The 15997-nt window shown below is 41.4% G+C and overlaps 1 protein-coding gene across 1 annotated transcript in view; it reads left to right on the forward strand.

Annotated features, from left to right (window-relative positions):
- Positions 1 to 15090, forward strand: part of LOC129700385 (tetratricopeptide repeat protein 9A) — a 70369-nt gene extending 55279 nt beyond the window's left edge. Inside the window, exon 3 of the mRNA XM_055640825.1 lies at positions 5843 to 15090. Within this exon, the coding sequence (XP_055496800.1) occupies positions 5843 to 5922 (80 nt within the window). The 3' untranslated portion in view covers positions 5923 to 15090. The remainder of the gene's footprint in view (positions 1 to 5842) is intronic.
- The last annotated feature ends 907 nt before the right edge of the window (positions 15091 to 15997 follow it).

A 15997-nucleotide genomic window follows, 5' to 3' on the forward strand; every position in this document is an offset into this window, starting at 1 on the left:
TCCTAGGGAATATCCTGTCAGGACCTGGAGACTTATCCACTTTTATATTTTTCAAAAGTGTCAGTACTTCTTTTACTTTGTTTACTCCCCAAGTCTAGTTGTGTTAACTTTTATACACACCTGAGTTTGATCAGTTCTCCACCATCCCAACAGCCCACTTGCTCTGCCCCCCGCCCCCCCCTTTGATCCCCCTCACTCTTCAATCTATCTTTCTCTCGCCCGCATATCCATTCACAGATCATCTGCGGCCTTGAGCCACTTTCCCGATTGATGAAATTTGTCCCTTTGACGGGCCAGAAACTTGCTGAAAATATCTGACGGGCGACCAGCGGTTAATTTTGTTGAGTTGGCAAGGCAGCAACTACCTTGGGTTTTCAATCTTCGGATCTGCCCACCAATCTCAAACCATCCCATCTCTTCCCACCCCTGAGTGAAGTCCCAGCCTGGTGGATCACTAAAATAGATAAGCACAAAGCTGGAGTAACTCACTAGGCCAGGCAGCATCTCTGGCAATAAAGGATGGGTGACGTGTTGGGTCGTGACCCTTCTTCAGACTGACAGTAGGGGGTTGGGAGGGGTGTAACTGGAGAGCTGGAGGCGAGAAAAGACCAGGTAGAACATTATCGATCACGAGAACTGATTCCTTAATAGGTGAAATCCGCGGACTGTCAGGGGAGGTAGGATTGCAGCTGTGGAAAGATGATCCATCAGAGTGTCCTCCAACAACAACTTTCATTCTGACCAGCTTAGAGTAAGCAATTCTGGCTTTTTAGGCAATTTTGCAAAGGTCGATAACAATTTGCTGTAATGTAACCAGGCAAAATTACCAGGGTCATTTCAAACGTAAGTGGATGCTGAGACTGGGGAGCTTTGAGTTAGTAAGGATGTGCTTCCATGGGTCAATTGTCGTATTTACATTTGAAACCATCTTTCGAATATTCTTTCAGTCACAAATAGAGAATCACTTCAAACTCATTCAGGGTTACTCCGAGTGTAAACCTATACTTTTAGTTGTTAGTGAAGAGATGCAGCACGGATGCAGGCCCTTCAGCCCACTGAGTCCACGTCAACCAGCGATCCCCTACACGCACATGGGACAATTTACACTTATACCAAGAATACAGAGGAGAGGAGGAGAACCTCTTCACAGTAAGCAAACCTTGAGGAGATTTTGCAGTGCAAGTCCATATAATAATGCTCGAATATACAGCATATAAAGACAAATTTGATCATCTCATTCTCAATATAAATCTGTGTATCCATGTATTTTGTAATTGCGGTTTGAAATACGATTACAGAATATTTCACTCTCTTTCTCTTTCTCATTATCTAGACACATTGTCCTTTTGATTTATTATCATCCCAAGCAGCAACTGTCTCCTGTGGACAATATACATGAGATTCCATTTTGTTCCAACATTATTAGTTTTGACTTTTCTCTTTTATATCACCAGTTCAAGGGACCCCTACATTCATCAACCTTCTTGTCCAATTAATTTTTCCACAAATATTTTCACTGTAGTAAAAATTCTGCGATATTCAAGAGAAGAGCAAATGTATATTTAGATTTTTATTGGGTACTTGTCCTACTTTATAAGTTCATGATAACCTTTGCCGTATTCTCTTTATTCGGTAAAGTATGTTGAAATATTCTCGACATTTTAGACAATAACGAACCTCAGCAAGTTGTGTGCCATGAGCCTAATTTATTTTGATGCTTTGTCTTCAAATAAATGATCATTAATAACTGTGGGCGGCACAGTGGAAGAGTTGCTGCCTTACAGCATCACGGGTTCGATCCTGACTATGGTTGCTGTCTTTATGGAGTTTTACGTTCTCCCTGTGACAGCGTGGTTTTTTTTTTTCTCCAGGTGCTCCAGTTTCCTCCCACATTCCAAAAGACATACAGCTTAATAGGTTAATTAGCTTCAGTAAAATTATAAATTTTCCCCAGTATGTAGGATAGTGTTAGTGCATGGGGTGATCGCTGGTCGGCATGTTCTCAGCGGACCGAATGGCCTGTTTCCTTGCAGAACCTCTAAAGCCTAAACTAAAAGATGGACAACAGTTGGTGCTGCCGCCTCACTGCTCCAGACCCCTGAGTTCGATCCTATCCTCAGGTGGCATCTCTGCTAGTTGCACAATCTCCCCACGACCATCTGCCTACCACTGAGTGCTATAGATTCCTCCCACATCACAAAGATATGCTGATAGGTTAGTTGCCAATTGTAAATTACCCCTTAGTGTAGGTAGGTGGAATGAGCCAATGATAGGCATGAGAGGGAGAATAAGCTTCAAAGCAGATGGGAAGTGGGACAATTGACATGGTGTACTCTGAGCAGGCATGGGCCCGATGGGTTGAATGGCCTTCTTGTGTTTTGTAATAAGTATGTGTAGAAATCGTACATAATTAACGGGGAATAGCAATAATATCATTGATGGTGCATGGAACAGGACATTCATGGTCAACAAATGAATAGGTCATTCAGCCCACAATATCTGCGCCGAACTTGATGCCAGGAACATCACTTATCTGCCTGCACATAATCCACATCCCTCGATTCCCTGCATATCCATGTGCCTATCCAAAAGCCTCTTGCATGCCACTATCGTATCTGCCTCAACCACTATCTTCTCAGCAGTGCGTTCCAGGCACCTCTTCTGTGCAAAAAAAAACTTGTCCAGCACATGTCCTTTAAACTGTGGAGAAGTAGTGGGTGACATTTCGGGTTGAGACCCTTCTTCAGAATCAAGGGCCTGTCCCACGATGCGAATTTACCCAAGAGCTCTCCCAAGTTAAAAAAAAAAATCAAAGTCGTGGTACTTCATCACGAGTATTTTTTTACTCTTGGAAATTTTTCACACTGTTGAAAAAACTTCACGAGTTTCACGAACTTACCGCGCTTCCCGATTACCTGCCGTTAGCGTTACGAGCCGCTACAAGACGTCCACGAGCTCCGACGTACCCGCTACGTACATTCTACGTAATTACTACGAGTTTGATTTTTTTTTTTACTCGGAAGAGCTCTTGGGTAAACTCGCATCTTGGGACAGGCCCTTAAGTTAGGGAAGAGGGAAACAAGATATGGAAGGATACAAAAAACATGTAAGGTGTGAAAAAGAACAGACGTTGATCAAGGAAATGTAGAATGGTTCATCGTTGGATGAGGGGAAGGTGACAAGGGAGGTATACAATCAGTATATATTAATTAGGAGGACAGTGAAACTAGTAGGAGAACTAGGATGAGGGAGGGACATAGAGAGGGGAAAGCAATGGTTACTTGGTCAGAGAAATCAATATTCAAATCACAATATGAGGTACTGTTCCTCCAATGTGCATTTAGCCCCACTGACAGTGGAGGAGGCCCAGGACAGAAAGGTCAGTATAGGAATAGGAGGGGGTGTTAAAATGTTTGGCAACTGGGATATTGCGTAGGCCCAGAGTAGTTCAGTGTAGTCAAGGAATGAGTTAGCCAGGGTGTTGCAGGAGGCAGGGCGGGAAGAAGTGTAGTCTAGAAAGCAGTGGGTCAGCAGGTTTATAATAGACATTAGTCGCTGGTCTATCTCCTGTGATGGGGACATGGGATCAAGAAAGGGGAGGGAGATGTCGGAGATGGTCCAAGTGAATTTGAGTGCAGAATGGAATTTGGTAGTGAGGTTAATGAAGTCTGAGTTCTGCATGAGTGCAGGAGGTAGTACTGATGCAGTCGTCAATGTAGCAGAGATAGAGTTTGGAGATAGGGCCAGTGTACGCCTGGAACAGGCAGGCATAGCTAGGGCCTGAGAGTGCCCATGGCTATGCCTTGGATTTGGTGGAAGCGGGAGCAGTCGAAGAAGAAGTTGTTGAGAGTAAGGAGGACACTGATTATTAACTGGAACTTGGTTTTACAGCATTTTACTGTGCATTATCATTACAATGCTAAACTATTAAACATTTTAACTGGCTACCTCATAGCCTTTTGGCATAACCTTGACGAGGTGATATAAATAGACAAAACAACTTTTTGAGCTCACTTTTAGGAGCCAATTAGCAGCTACAGAGTAGATTAGAACATCAGAGTTAGGACCATATCGATGAAGATTGAGAGATTAAAGCATTTATTAACAACATCTATGGGAGGAATGACAATTGGAACTCCATGTACAACTGAACATTTTGAATGCATTACTATATACCGGCAGTACTCTGATTGCAACATTGAGATCTTTGTTTTGCAAAGCTGTGGGGAGTAAGTGGATTTCCTCATTAAGGTACAACTGATGTTTTCCCCTCAGGTATGTTGACCTAGATGTGTGTGAGGCACCAACGACTACCCCCCCCCCCCCAATTTCACATTTAATATCATTTTCAAATATAGCTTCTCTAACTTGTACCACAATCCTGATTGGATTAATGAACTGTAAAATCAGCCAGGCTCAGTAATCAGTGCCGCTATACAGCCACATAGGTCTTGGTTCAAGAGTTATGTGTACTCCTATCCAATTTACATGCAGTAAATTAGGCTCCTAGGGACAGATGAAATGCCCCTTAGTGCAAAATGCCACCAGTGAGGTAATCTGCATCAATTATGTGCTGCCATGTTACAATAACTTTTGTATTCTTCAGCGTTGAACACAAATATAAAAAGTATTAAAAAATAACCATCTTTGGTGCACAACACAGTTCACAGGAATCCAAATGCATGTGAATCCTGGCAGGAAAACTATTATTAGACAATAGGACTCACAATAAATTAACCTGACAAGTACTGGCCATTTGTGGTGAAGGAATAGACTGGGGCAATTTGAAGGGTAGGATTCCACAAGGATTTGCTAGCACTCATTTGCTTCGAGATTGCCCGATTTAAAGGATGTCTCATCATCCTTAAGGGCTGCAGCAAGAATTTTGGGAAATAACTCACACACAAATTGGGCTGCACTGCACCTGCACAGAGTTTACAGTATGCAAAGCAGTCACAAATGCATCAAATTCAAATTATTTGGCTTTCATCCCTTGAAAACGATGTTTCTCTTTTGTTTCTTACTTTCCCCTTATTCTTGTGTTTTAATGACCTGGAATGGTGGTGCGGCACAGTAGCATAGTAGTAGACTGGTATCTTACAGCGCCAGAGACCTCTGTTCAATCCTGACTACAGATACTGTCTGTACAGAGTTAGTACGTTCTCCCTGTGACTGTGTGGATTTTCTCTGGGTGCTCCAGATCCTCTTAGACTCCAAAGACGTACATGTTTGTAGGTTAATTGGCTTTAGTAAAATTGTAAGTGCACCTAGTGTGCAGGACAGTGCTCGTGTACAGGATGATCACTGGTCATCGTGGACTCGATGGGCCGAAGGGCCAGTTTCCACACTGTATCTCTAAAGTCTAAAGTAAAATCTAAAGAAGGTACAAAGAAAGCCAAGGAAAAGAAGTGTGTGATGGCTTTTCACAGGGGGAAGTATTTCCAATTTTGAGCATAATACACAGCTCTCTGTAATATTGGAGGTCTAAGGATAGGATGGTTCAAAATCTGATGCCTGCTCTCTGAACAAGGTGGATACTTTAATTGCAGGAGACGTGTGTTGTTCTAATTGACACATTAGGCACAGAAACTCAGGCACATTGGAAGAACTTATTCCCTTCACTCACTCCTTGCACTTGATTGGAGTTTGAATGAAGCCAAACCATGCTCAGTTTTAATGTGCAAGATGGTAAGATAGCCTATCAGCATGATGCATTTATCTTTGCACATGACAGTTGGTTATTTAGGTGGAGAGTGGAGAAGGGGAATCTTTTGGTTACTAAACTAAAACATTATTTGGGCATGCGCATCTTTACTATTGTTCTTCTCTTGTTCAAATACAGATACAAATGTGATCAGATACATCCAGCTAGCAGAGATGAAACTCAGCAGAAGCTCACAGAGAGAGAAAGAAGCGCTGTAAGGAGATGAGACACCCCAGGATTGTGAGCGGACCTTTGGAATGCTGACTGGTGGGCTATGCTTCAGCGTCGACCTTGTTCCCTGGATCGGATGCTTGCCTGCACATCACTGACTCTGGTTCCTCAGCTGAAGACTGCAGTACCACGCAACGCACCAAGTTCAGCAACTTTGTGGAACCGGGAATGGATTGCAAGTGAGCCCAGGCTGTGATGTCATTGCAAGACCTGAGGCAAGCTTGGTTAGGACATTTTTTTTTACCCGTCTTGTTTATCAAGGAAGGTTATATATTGAGGAAGTCCTATATATACCGGCATTGCCAAATGTTAACTGACATGAAACATAAAAGGCAGAATGGTTTCGTTCTTCACGAATTGGGAGAGAAGTGCTTTTGCAATGACATCACAACAATCCCATGAAATGGTCAACTTCAAATAAACTGATTGAAAACTGGGCATGCGAGTCCATCTCAAAACAATTGGTTTTAGAATACAAAACATTTGTGCATTCCTGTACATTTGCGCTGTCGTTTAACCTTTACTTGTTGAAGGTTTTGGGATGGAAGGAAAGGTTGAGTGTTACTGTTTATTAAACTAGGTCTCATTTAAAATAATACACATGAATTATTATATAGAAATTTTAAAAATCCTGTACAGACAACGAGAGAAAATACGTATCTACTATTATCGGTTTTGATATTTGTGCTTTAAATTAAAAAGTATAACTTTTCCTGAAGTGGAATTAGAAGTGAAGAGACATGAACATTGAGTGTGCTAAGTGGAGTGGCTAAAGCAAAATGGAGGATGAACCAAAACTGAAGAGTCTTGAACCATGAACTAACACCATTGCACACTGACACAGTACCTCAGGATCCTCTGTCAAATATTTTAGTGGAGATATTAAACTATAAGGAAAATCGATACATTTGGAAGCTGGAGAAGTGAGAGAGAAAAAGAGTGAAAATGTGAGGGACCAAGAGGAGGTGCTTGTATTGTGGGGAAAAAAACAAAACTGCCACAAGTGAAGTATTTTTAAAATTAACCAATAAATGTTAATTTCTGCACCTTTTAGTTGCTGTACAAAAACTGCAGATGGGTGTTTCTAACACAATGGATCTTGGAAATCTAGTGAAATGAGCATCACAATAGACCTACTGCCCAAGTTAGGCATGAATAAGTCATTGATTTTGAGTTGTTCAATGATTTATGGTGAGGTTGTCTCCATATTCCTCCAGGCCTATTGCAAGTGAGTGCGAAATGACCTCATGATTTAAATTCAAGTATTTGTAATGCTGCACGACAATTTTCCAACAATTGGAAAATTGATTTATCTTTTAAAAGTCTATGTTGTCAACAGGAAATGCATGGTGAAGGTAATGCCACAATTACTGGGCATTCACACTATTTTCTCGACTACTTTAAAATGGCCGACATTTGAAAATGTTTGTTTCAGTGGTACAATAAAAGTGTAGTTAAAGGACAATACCATTGCAAAATAATTGCAGCGCTTCACATTTGCGCCATTGAATCAACTTAATGCAATTGGTTCATCGGTCCCTTGATAATCCCAGTATTAACCATTGTGTTTTGCCAGTGCAACAATCACTTTGGTGGCTTGGGGCAGTGTGGTAAATAGTACTCTGTTTTTTTTAAATGCACGACTGAATATATTGTCTAACATCTATATCCTTAGATGGTAATTAGATCTTCAGCAACTGTGTCAAGTCTAAGCTGTGTTTATGAGATGAAAGAGAAGTTACTTTAGCTAATGTATTGGTTTGAAGATGGAAACAGCATCTTCAAAAATAATATGAAGAATTTTGCATGGCTATTGCTTACTCATTCCCAACCTTGCAATTCATTCTAAGTAAGTAATTTCCCATTTCAAGAGAGAGTTTTATGATTAGCTGAAATTAAAACAATTAATATAATGTACATAATATAATATAATGAAATTAATATAATGTCTCAATCTTATGTCAAAGGTCTGAATGCGCTTCATCTATTGGCATAGGGTGCTGTAGTACAGAACTGGGTCTTCAGTCCACCACATTCATGCTGACCTATTTCCCTGTCTACACTAATCCCATTTGTCTGCAGTGGACCAGTATCCATCTATGCCTTACCTATCCCATGTCTGTCTAACCACTCTTCATAAGTTCTAGGAGCAGAATTCAGCCCATCAAGTCTACTCTGCCATTCAATCATGGTTAATCTATCTTTCCCACTCAACCTTATTCTTCTGCCTTCTCCCCATACACCCTGACACCCTTATTAACCAAGAATCTGTCAATTTCCACCTCAAAAATATCCATTGACTTGGCCTCCACAGTCGCCTGTGACATAAGGCAGCCTCTTAAACATAGGAATGCTGTCTTATTCCACCATCTCCTCTGGCAGTTATCAACAATTGCCCGTAAAAAAAACCAAAAAAACTGAGGTCCTTAATAACTCTTTATCTTAAATGGAAAGTTTTGGAGAGAACGATTTTGACCATCTATCCTATCTGTACTTCTCATAATCTTATATATTTACTTTCTGCACTTTCATAATTTGCTTCAGATTTATTTTGGCAAAATGTACCAGATTCTTTCCACATCGGTGCTCACAAGCATCAATATGAAGACTGAATACTTAATCTGGCTATTTGATGATGCCAGTTGAGGAGATGTGTAGGCACTTCTTTCACCAGAATCAAGAGAACAGATGGATGGCCGCATTGTTTGAAGCCTCATCTGAAGTACAACCATCGAAGAGTACACCATTGCCTTAATGCTTCGATTATTTGGATGATATGTTCATCAAAGAGCAGCCTTTGATCGTACCCTACTTGAATGTGTAAAGGCACTGGACCATGACATAGACAATAGACAATGGGTGCAGGAGTAGGCCATTTGGCCCTTCAAACCAGCACCGCCATTCAATGTGATCATGGCTGATCATCATCCACAACTAGTACCCTGTTCCTGTCTTCTCCCCATATCCCATGACTCCACTTTCTTCAAGAGCCCTAGCTCGCTCTCTCTTGAAAATATCCAGAGAACCGGCACCCACTACCCTCTGAGGCAGAGAATTCCACAGACTCGCCACTCTCTGTGTGAAAAAGTGTTTCCTCATCTCCGTTCTAAATGGCTTATCCCTTATCTTAAACTGTGGCCCCTGGTTCTGGACTCCCCCAAACATCGGGAACATGTTTCCTGCCTCTAGCGTGTCTAAACCCTTATTCCTATATGTTTCAATAAGATCACCTAAATTCCAGAGTATACAAGACCAGTCGCTCCATTCTCTCAGTATATGACAGTCCCACCATCCCGGGAATTAACCTTGGAGTGGAGAGAATTTTGCTTTGGTGGAATCCAACTTCATGAAGACCACAATGTAACCATTTCAAAATAAAAAATATACGGTCCCATTTTGATGGACCAGGTAATCTGTTTTAATCTATGATTGTAAATATCAGATGGTGGCTCTCATTTTAATAAAATATACCATTTTAGTTGGTCAGATTGAAGAAGATACTGATTTCTCATCAGTGACCATTTCATAAATGTACTACATGCTAGGAAGTTAATAACACCCTAATCCACCACCCCAGTTTACTGTCAAATCTTTATTTGTAAGCTCTTGACAAAGCATTGGGTTACATCAATAGGTCACCTGTCCTTTTCTCCAGAGATGCTGCCTGATCCACAGAGTTACTCCAGCACTTTGTGTCTATCTTCAAGCAGGCTCATTGATCTATTAACAAAGCAATCCGATGGATCTTCTAATTCTTCACAGTTCAATTTGCTTTTAAATAATTGAACTTACTGCAAACATTTTTTAACCAGCATGAATGTAAAAGTGCTAATCCACTATGATTTATTAATGGCTCTGAGGTGCACTGGAAGTGAAGACCATGAGTTCATTAGCCAGTCCATGTTGAGATAAATCCACCCAAGCAGCTACTGGAAGTGAGATTGCAAAGATGTGAGATTTCTGCTTGTCAGTAGTTAATGAGCTCTGCAAGGAAATGTACGCATGTGGATGAGAGCGAGATCAGACTCCGCTGTACGACTCTCCACACTGAAAATAACCTAAATAGACAACCGTGAGGAAAGGACATCATGATCTATTTTCCCTTTTTAACTCAGGGCAGATGAATCAATTGTTGATGTAAGGAAACTCTGCACAGACCTGGGAATTGGATCTGCAAACCCACTGGCTATTCAGCTAATCGCTCGATAAACGGCAATCAACAAGAAAGTTACAACAGAAATTTAACTTGTTTATGACAATACAGGTAGCTGTTCAGCCCATCAATGTGTATACTGGCTCATGAACAGCCTTTGAAGCACCAAACCCCTTCTCTTTATTTCCCAACAGCCCGACTGCCTACTCCCTCTTACATGCTCATCTACTCCCCTTTGATTCTTTGAGCACCTACCCATGCTAAGGGGGAAGTTACAGTAGCCATTGAATCTATCAACACTTCTTGAGGTTGTAGGAAATCGTAGATGGCCAAATCATATGTTCACGAGTTCTTCAGTCACAGGGGTAGAATTAAGCCATTCAGCCCATTGCGTCTACTCCACCATTCAATCATGACTGGTCTATCTTTTCCTCAACCCTATTCTCCTGCCTTCTCTCCATAACCTTTGACACATGTACCAATCAAGAACCTATCAATCTCTGCTGTAAAAATACCCAAATACGGCCTCCACAGCCGTCTGTGGCAAAGAATTCCACAGTCACCACCCTCTGCCTTTAGTCTAACTCTAGTCCTAGACTCTCCCTCTAGTGGAAACATCCTCTCCACATCATCTGGCAGCAACCCACACAGTCATGGGGAGAACATGCAACATCACATATAAAACAGCACTCAAGGCCATGATCAAACCCATGCCCCTGAAGTTGTAAGGCAGCAGCAAGAACTGCTGTATCACCTTCTAACTCACCTTAACAAACATAGTTGAAAACAAATCAAATGTATTATGGTTGTTGTGATTGTAGCAGTGCAGATGGCAAACTTGTACTGTTCATGCTTTACTGATGCGCAATTGGACAAGCAATGGTGTTGCTCGCAGACTGGTTGAAGCTCCTTAACCTATGAATGTACAATCTATGAATGCACAAACTTAAAAAAAACACACAGAATGCTAGAGTAACTCAGCGGGTCAGGCAGCATCACTGAAGAACATGGAGAAGTAAAGTTTCGGGTTGGGACCCTTCTTCAGACTGATTGTTAGGGGGAGGGGGCATGGGGTGAAGAAAGTTGGAAGAGCCAAAGGACATTTATTGCCACATACACTAATTGGTGCAATGAAATTTGAGTTACCATGCAGCACACAAATAAGATAAACACACTATAGAATTTAACATTCAACATAAAAAACATCCCCCCACAGTGGAATCAACATTTCCCACTGTGAGGGAAGGCAACAAAGTTCAGTCCTCTTCCTCTTGTTCACCCGTGGTCAGGGCCTATTGAGGACTCCGCAGTCGCTGCAACGGCGGCCCGATGTTTCAGGCCCTCTCGCCGGATTATGATACTCAGGTGCCAGAAGAACACTCTCAGCGGCTTGGAGTTCCGAATCGGCCATTTCCTACCGGAGACCGCGGCTCCTGAAGTCTACAGGCCGAACTGGGCGGAGCTCCAACACTGGCAACCTCGGTGAAAGATCCCAGGGCTCCGCGATGTTCCCCCTTCCCCCCCCAATCCCCCAAATAAAAAGACTAAAAGACCTCCAAAACAAAACTTTTTGACAGACTACAAATTTTTAAAAGGATGAAAGGACAAACAGCTGCAGGTGAGGCTGCCACACCCGATGGCGCCACCACTCAGACGGGCAGGTAATGGGTTGATACAGGTGAGGAGAATTTTTGGTAGGCAGATGGTTGGACAAAGGTCAGGGATGAGAAGACACGAAGGTGTGAGACAAAAGGATTGAAGAGTTGCGAATCGTGAAGCTAGTGGAAGGAATATAGGGGGAAGGGGAGAAATAGTGGCGAGTTCAGGTTGGGCACCGTTTATTTTTTCAGGGTTCCTTGTTTCTAATGTACAATCTTGTTTTGGTCTGAATTTCTTGAAAGATCATGTTGCCAGCTAACACTTTTCTGAGTGTGATCATTACCTAGGATGACCTGATTTTAAGAGATCTTCAGTTACAGCCATTCTTGTCCACCGGTACAAATGCAGCTACCACATGTGTTGCCAACTAAGTCTTATTATTGCACTTTGGAAGGTCAGCCCTGCCATGTGAATGACCAGTAAAGTGAAATCTCAGGCTTAACACGAGAACCTAGGCTCCACTGAAGTATTTTGTAACTTTTATGTGTAAGCCAGAAAGGTGGCACTCAAGTTGGATGAGTTTGGTCATGTGTAAAACCATTTGATGAAGTGCATTGGCTATATAGGAAATCATGTCCCATGAACCTAATAGACTTCATTAAATATGCCACCAAGAAGATTGATGAGATCAAGGAAATAGACATTATGGAGTTTAGCATGGCCTTTGGCAAGATCCCACACGATAGGCTAGTCAGGTAGGTTTTTCTTCACATGGATTCCAAGGCAAAGAGGCAAATTGGATTCAAATTTGACTTGGAGGAAGGAGTAGTTGTGGAGGGTTGTTTATCCGATATGTGACTTGTGACCAGTGAGTGCCACAAGGGATCTGCTTGGGGTCACTGTTTCACTATATTAATGATTTGGATAGCTATGTACATTATCAGTAAATTTTGCAAATGTCACCAAAATTGGTGGTATAGTGGAAAATGAGGAAGGATACCCAAGTTGGGAAGGGGGGTAAACGAAAGACAAATAGAATTGAATTCTGACAACTGTCAGGTGTTGAATTTTGGTATGTCAAACCGGAGCACAACTTGCACAGTAAATGTTAGAGCCTTGGATAATGTTACAGAACGGAGAGATCTGGGAATAGAGATGTGTGGTTCACCGAAAGTGGTGAGTCAGGTGGACAGGATGGTGAAGAAGTTCACATAAGGCTGGACTAACTCAGCATGTCAGGCAGCATCTCTGGAGAAAATAAATAAGTGACGTTTCGGGTCAAAATCCTTCTTCAGATCTCAATCCGACATGTCACCTATTCATTTTCTCCCGAGATGCTGTCTGACCCGCTGAGTTACTCCAGCCTTTTGTATCTGTCTTCAGTTTAAACCAGCATTTGCAATTTCTCCCTACACATGGTGATGGTGGTGTTTGGTTCACTTTTCTTCATTGGGAAGGAGTACAAAAACTGGATGCAGCTGTTCAAGTCAATGGTGAAACCACACTTAGAGTACAGTGAGCAGTTCTGATCACCCACTATTGGAAGAATGTCATTATGTTGAAAATGGAGCAGGAAAGATTCAGAAAGTTATGTGTAGGGAAAAACTGCAAATGCTGGTTTAAACCGAAGATAGACACAAAATGCTGAAGTAACTCAGCAGGACAGGCAGCATCTCTGGAGAGAAGGAATGGGTGATGTTTTGGATGGAGACCCTTCTTCAGAAAGTTACCTGGACTTGCAGGCTTCAGTAATAGCTGGGACATTTTTCTTTGGAGTGTAGGAGGCTAAGAGGGGACCTTATTGACACGAGAGCCATAATAAAGTGAGTGTTCACAGTCTTTTTTTCGCAGTATTCAAAAACTAGAGGGCATCGTGCCCATTTATTGACTCTCCACATCATATGCACCTGTAGTACCAGATCTCTCCATTCTGCAACACTTTCTAGGACTCTACAATTTACTGTGCAAGTCCTTCCCTGTTTGACATACCAAAGTGCAACACATCACTCTTGTCAGAGTTAAATTCCATTTGTCATTCCTAGGCCCATGCTTATAGTGAGAGGGGAGAGATTTAAGAGGGACCTCAGGAGCAACCAGTGCACTCAGAGGGTAGTCAGTATTTGGAATGGTCTGCCAGAGGAGCAGGTGGATTCAATTACCGACTTTCAAAATACATTTGCACAGATATATGGACAAGAAGGCTATTGAGAGCTTTGGGCCAAAGATGGACAAATGTGACCAGCTCAATATGCCATCTTGAGTAGCATGGATAAGGTGGGCCTAGAGACCTGTTTCCATGTTGTATAATTTTATGACTCTAAAACATAATATTTTTAAAAAATTTACAGCAGTATCGGAATTTTGTATATAGTTAAGTTCATCATAGCATTTACTTGGGGCCCCATAACAAACAGTAACCCATGGAGCACTTTGTTTGGAGAAGCGTTGCTAATAATTGCTGAAAATTATTTTCCTGTTAGTAAGCAGATACAATAGAGATGAGAGGCCAGCTCCATGTTGATTACGCGTCTATGTGGCATTTGGTATGTTTTACTTTGTTGAAAGCACTGTACAATTGAAGGTTATTGCTGTATTGTAGCTGTTGCTTGATGCATGAATAGGACTCAGATCCACGGAGACAGAAATCTGATGTCCATTGGTATTACTATGCCACAGCTCATATCTGTAATCCTGCAAAAGCCTTCTAAATAAATACATTTGGGGGCTTATTTATAGCTGTGAAGCAAGATAACTTTGTTAACATATTAATTGCCAAAAGGACATATTTTTAAGAACAATTGAAAGGAGGAAAAACATTTTCACCTGCACTTTGAAGAATATCTAAATTTAGCAGCACAGGCAGGGTTGTGGGAGCTGGCTGTGGGTAGACAGTCATTATCGACTGGTCTCCATTTTGTTTTTGTGAATATGAATGTTTGTTTCATTAGTGCTGATTGGGATATAATGTGCAGAGGAGTTATTCCGTGTTCAGCGTTGATCTAATAAACAAAATGACCGCTGGGGATGAAAACAACCTTGCAGGTTTCAAAATTGCAATTCACTGCAAGCTAATACAAGACAATTGGTGACGGAGCACAGAGAAAAGAAAAAGCTAAAAAAAAGCGATTACCCAAATTCTACAGAATTTCCTCAGGAACAGCAGATGATATAGAATTTAAACTGAAATAGATAATTAACAATGAACACACTGAAGACAGAAATAAATTGAAGCTGATGATTATTTTGCATTATGCCTTAGAAGCTACGATGCTATATCGCTAGCTAGTTAGTTTAAAGTGCTCGTCTATTTTGAGTCGAGCCCTGAAGTGAAAACTAATAGTTAATTTAGTAGCCTGCACCAGAAGACAAGGAAATTATTAAAGTAGCAGTAGGTGTAGCTCTTGATCTGTTAAAAATACTTTATTTTCTTAGTCATTGTTAGTTTACTGTGACAAAAACCTTCTGCTGACTGGTTAGCACACAACAAAAGCTTTTCACTGTACCTCAGTACATGCGACAATAAATAAACATTGTAGAATCCAGGAAGGATCAGCATCAGCATCATAACCAGAAAATTACTGCAACCACAATCCATTCTGAATGAAAACGATTAGTTATCTTATTCCAAGGCACATGGCCTGCGTTGCATTTGAAATCACTCCCCACAAGCAAGCCACAATTCCACTGCACAGTCCCAGTTTCAGCAGAGCAGGGTTTTTAATACAAATTGTACAATGAGGAAGAACATAAATTTTACCATGACACTAAATCAGCGGAATTGCTGCACAGGATAAAGGCAGATGGTAAATGAAGATGCATTTAATACGGAACTGGCACTACCAATTAGCCAGTGCAGGAGAAATAAAAACATTGTGAGAGCGATTTTCTTTAGTGTTAGAGATTAATTGAATTAGAACCACTCAGCTTTCTCTCTTGTCTCTCTCTTGCATCAGCCATTTGTTACCATTTACCAGTAAACTCTTTTGACCAGGGTGAATAAGCACACTTTTAATATAATAAAGGAGAAATGGTTACATTGAGTCAGTTTATTTTTTTACATCTTTACACAACTGCAGTTAACGGTTGGCCATTCTTTTTGTTCAGCTTCGGAAATTGTGTTTTGTTTTTGCATTCTCTCTGCAACATGAGTTTGTTCCACGTGGCAGGATCTTCTGCCACCACACAACAATATCAACAAAAGGGCCACATCTGCATTTCACAGTGTGTCACGCATTGTGTGCACCTCTTCCAAGATCACAAAATCAGGAAATTCAACTAGATTTGTTGGGGATTGTGGACCAAATGGGGAA

The sequence above is a fragment of the Leucoraja erinacea genome, chromosome 9 (assembly GCF_028641065.1).
Source record: "Leucoraja erinacea ecotype New England chromosome 9, Leri_hhj_1, whole genome shotgun sequence".
Lineage (NCBI taxonomy): Eukaryota > Metazoa > Chordata > Chondrichthyes > Rajiformes > Rajidae > Leucoraja > Leucoraja erinaceus.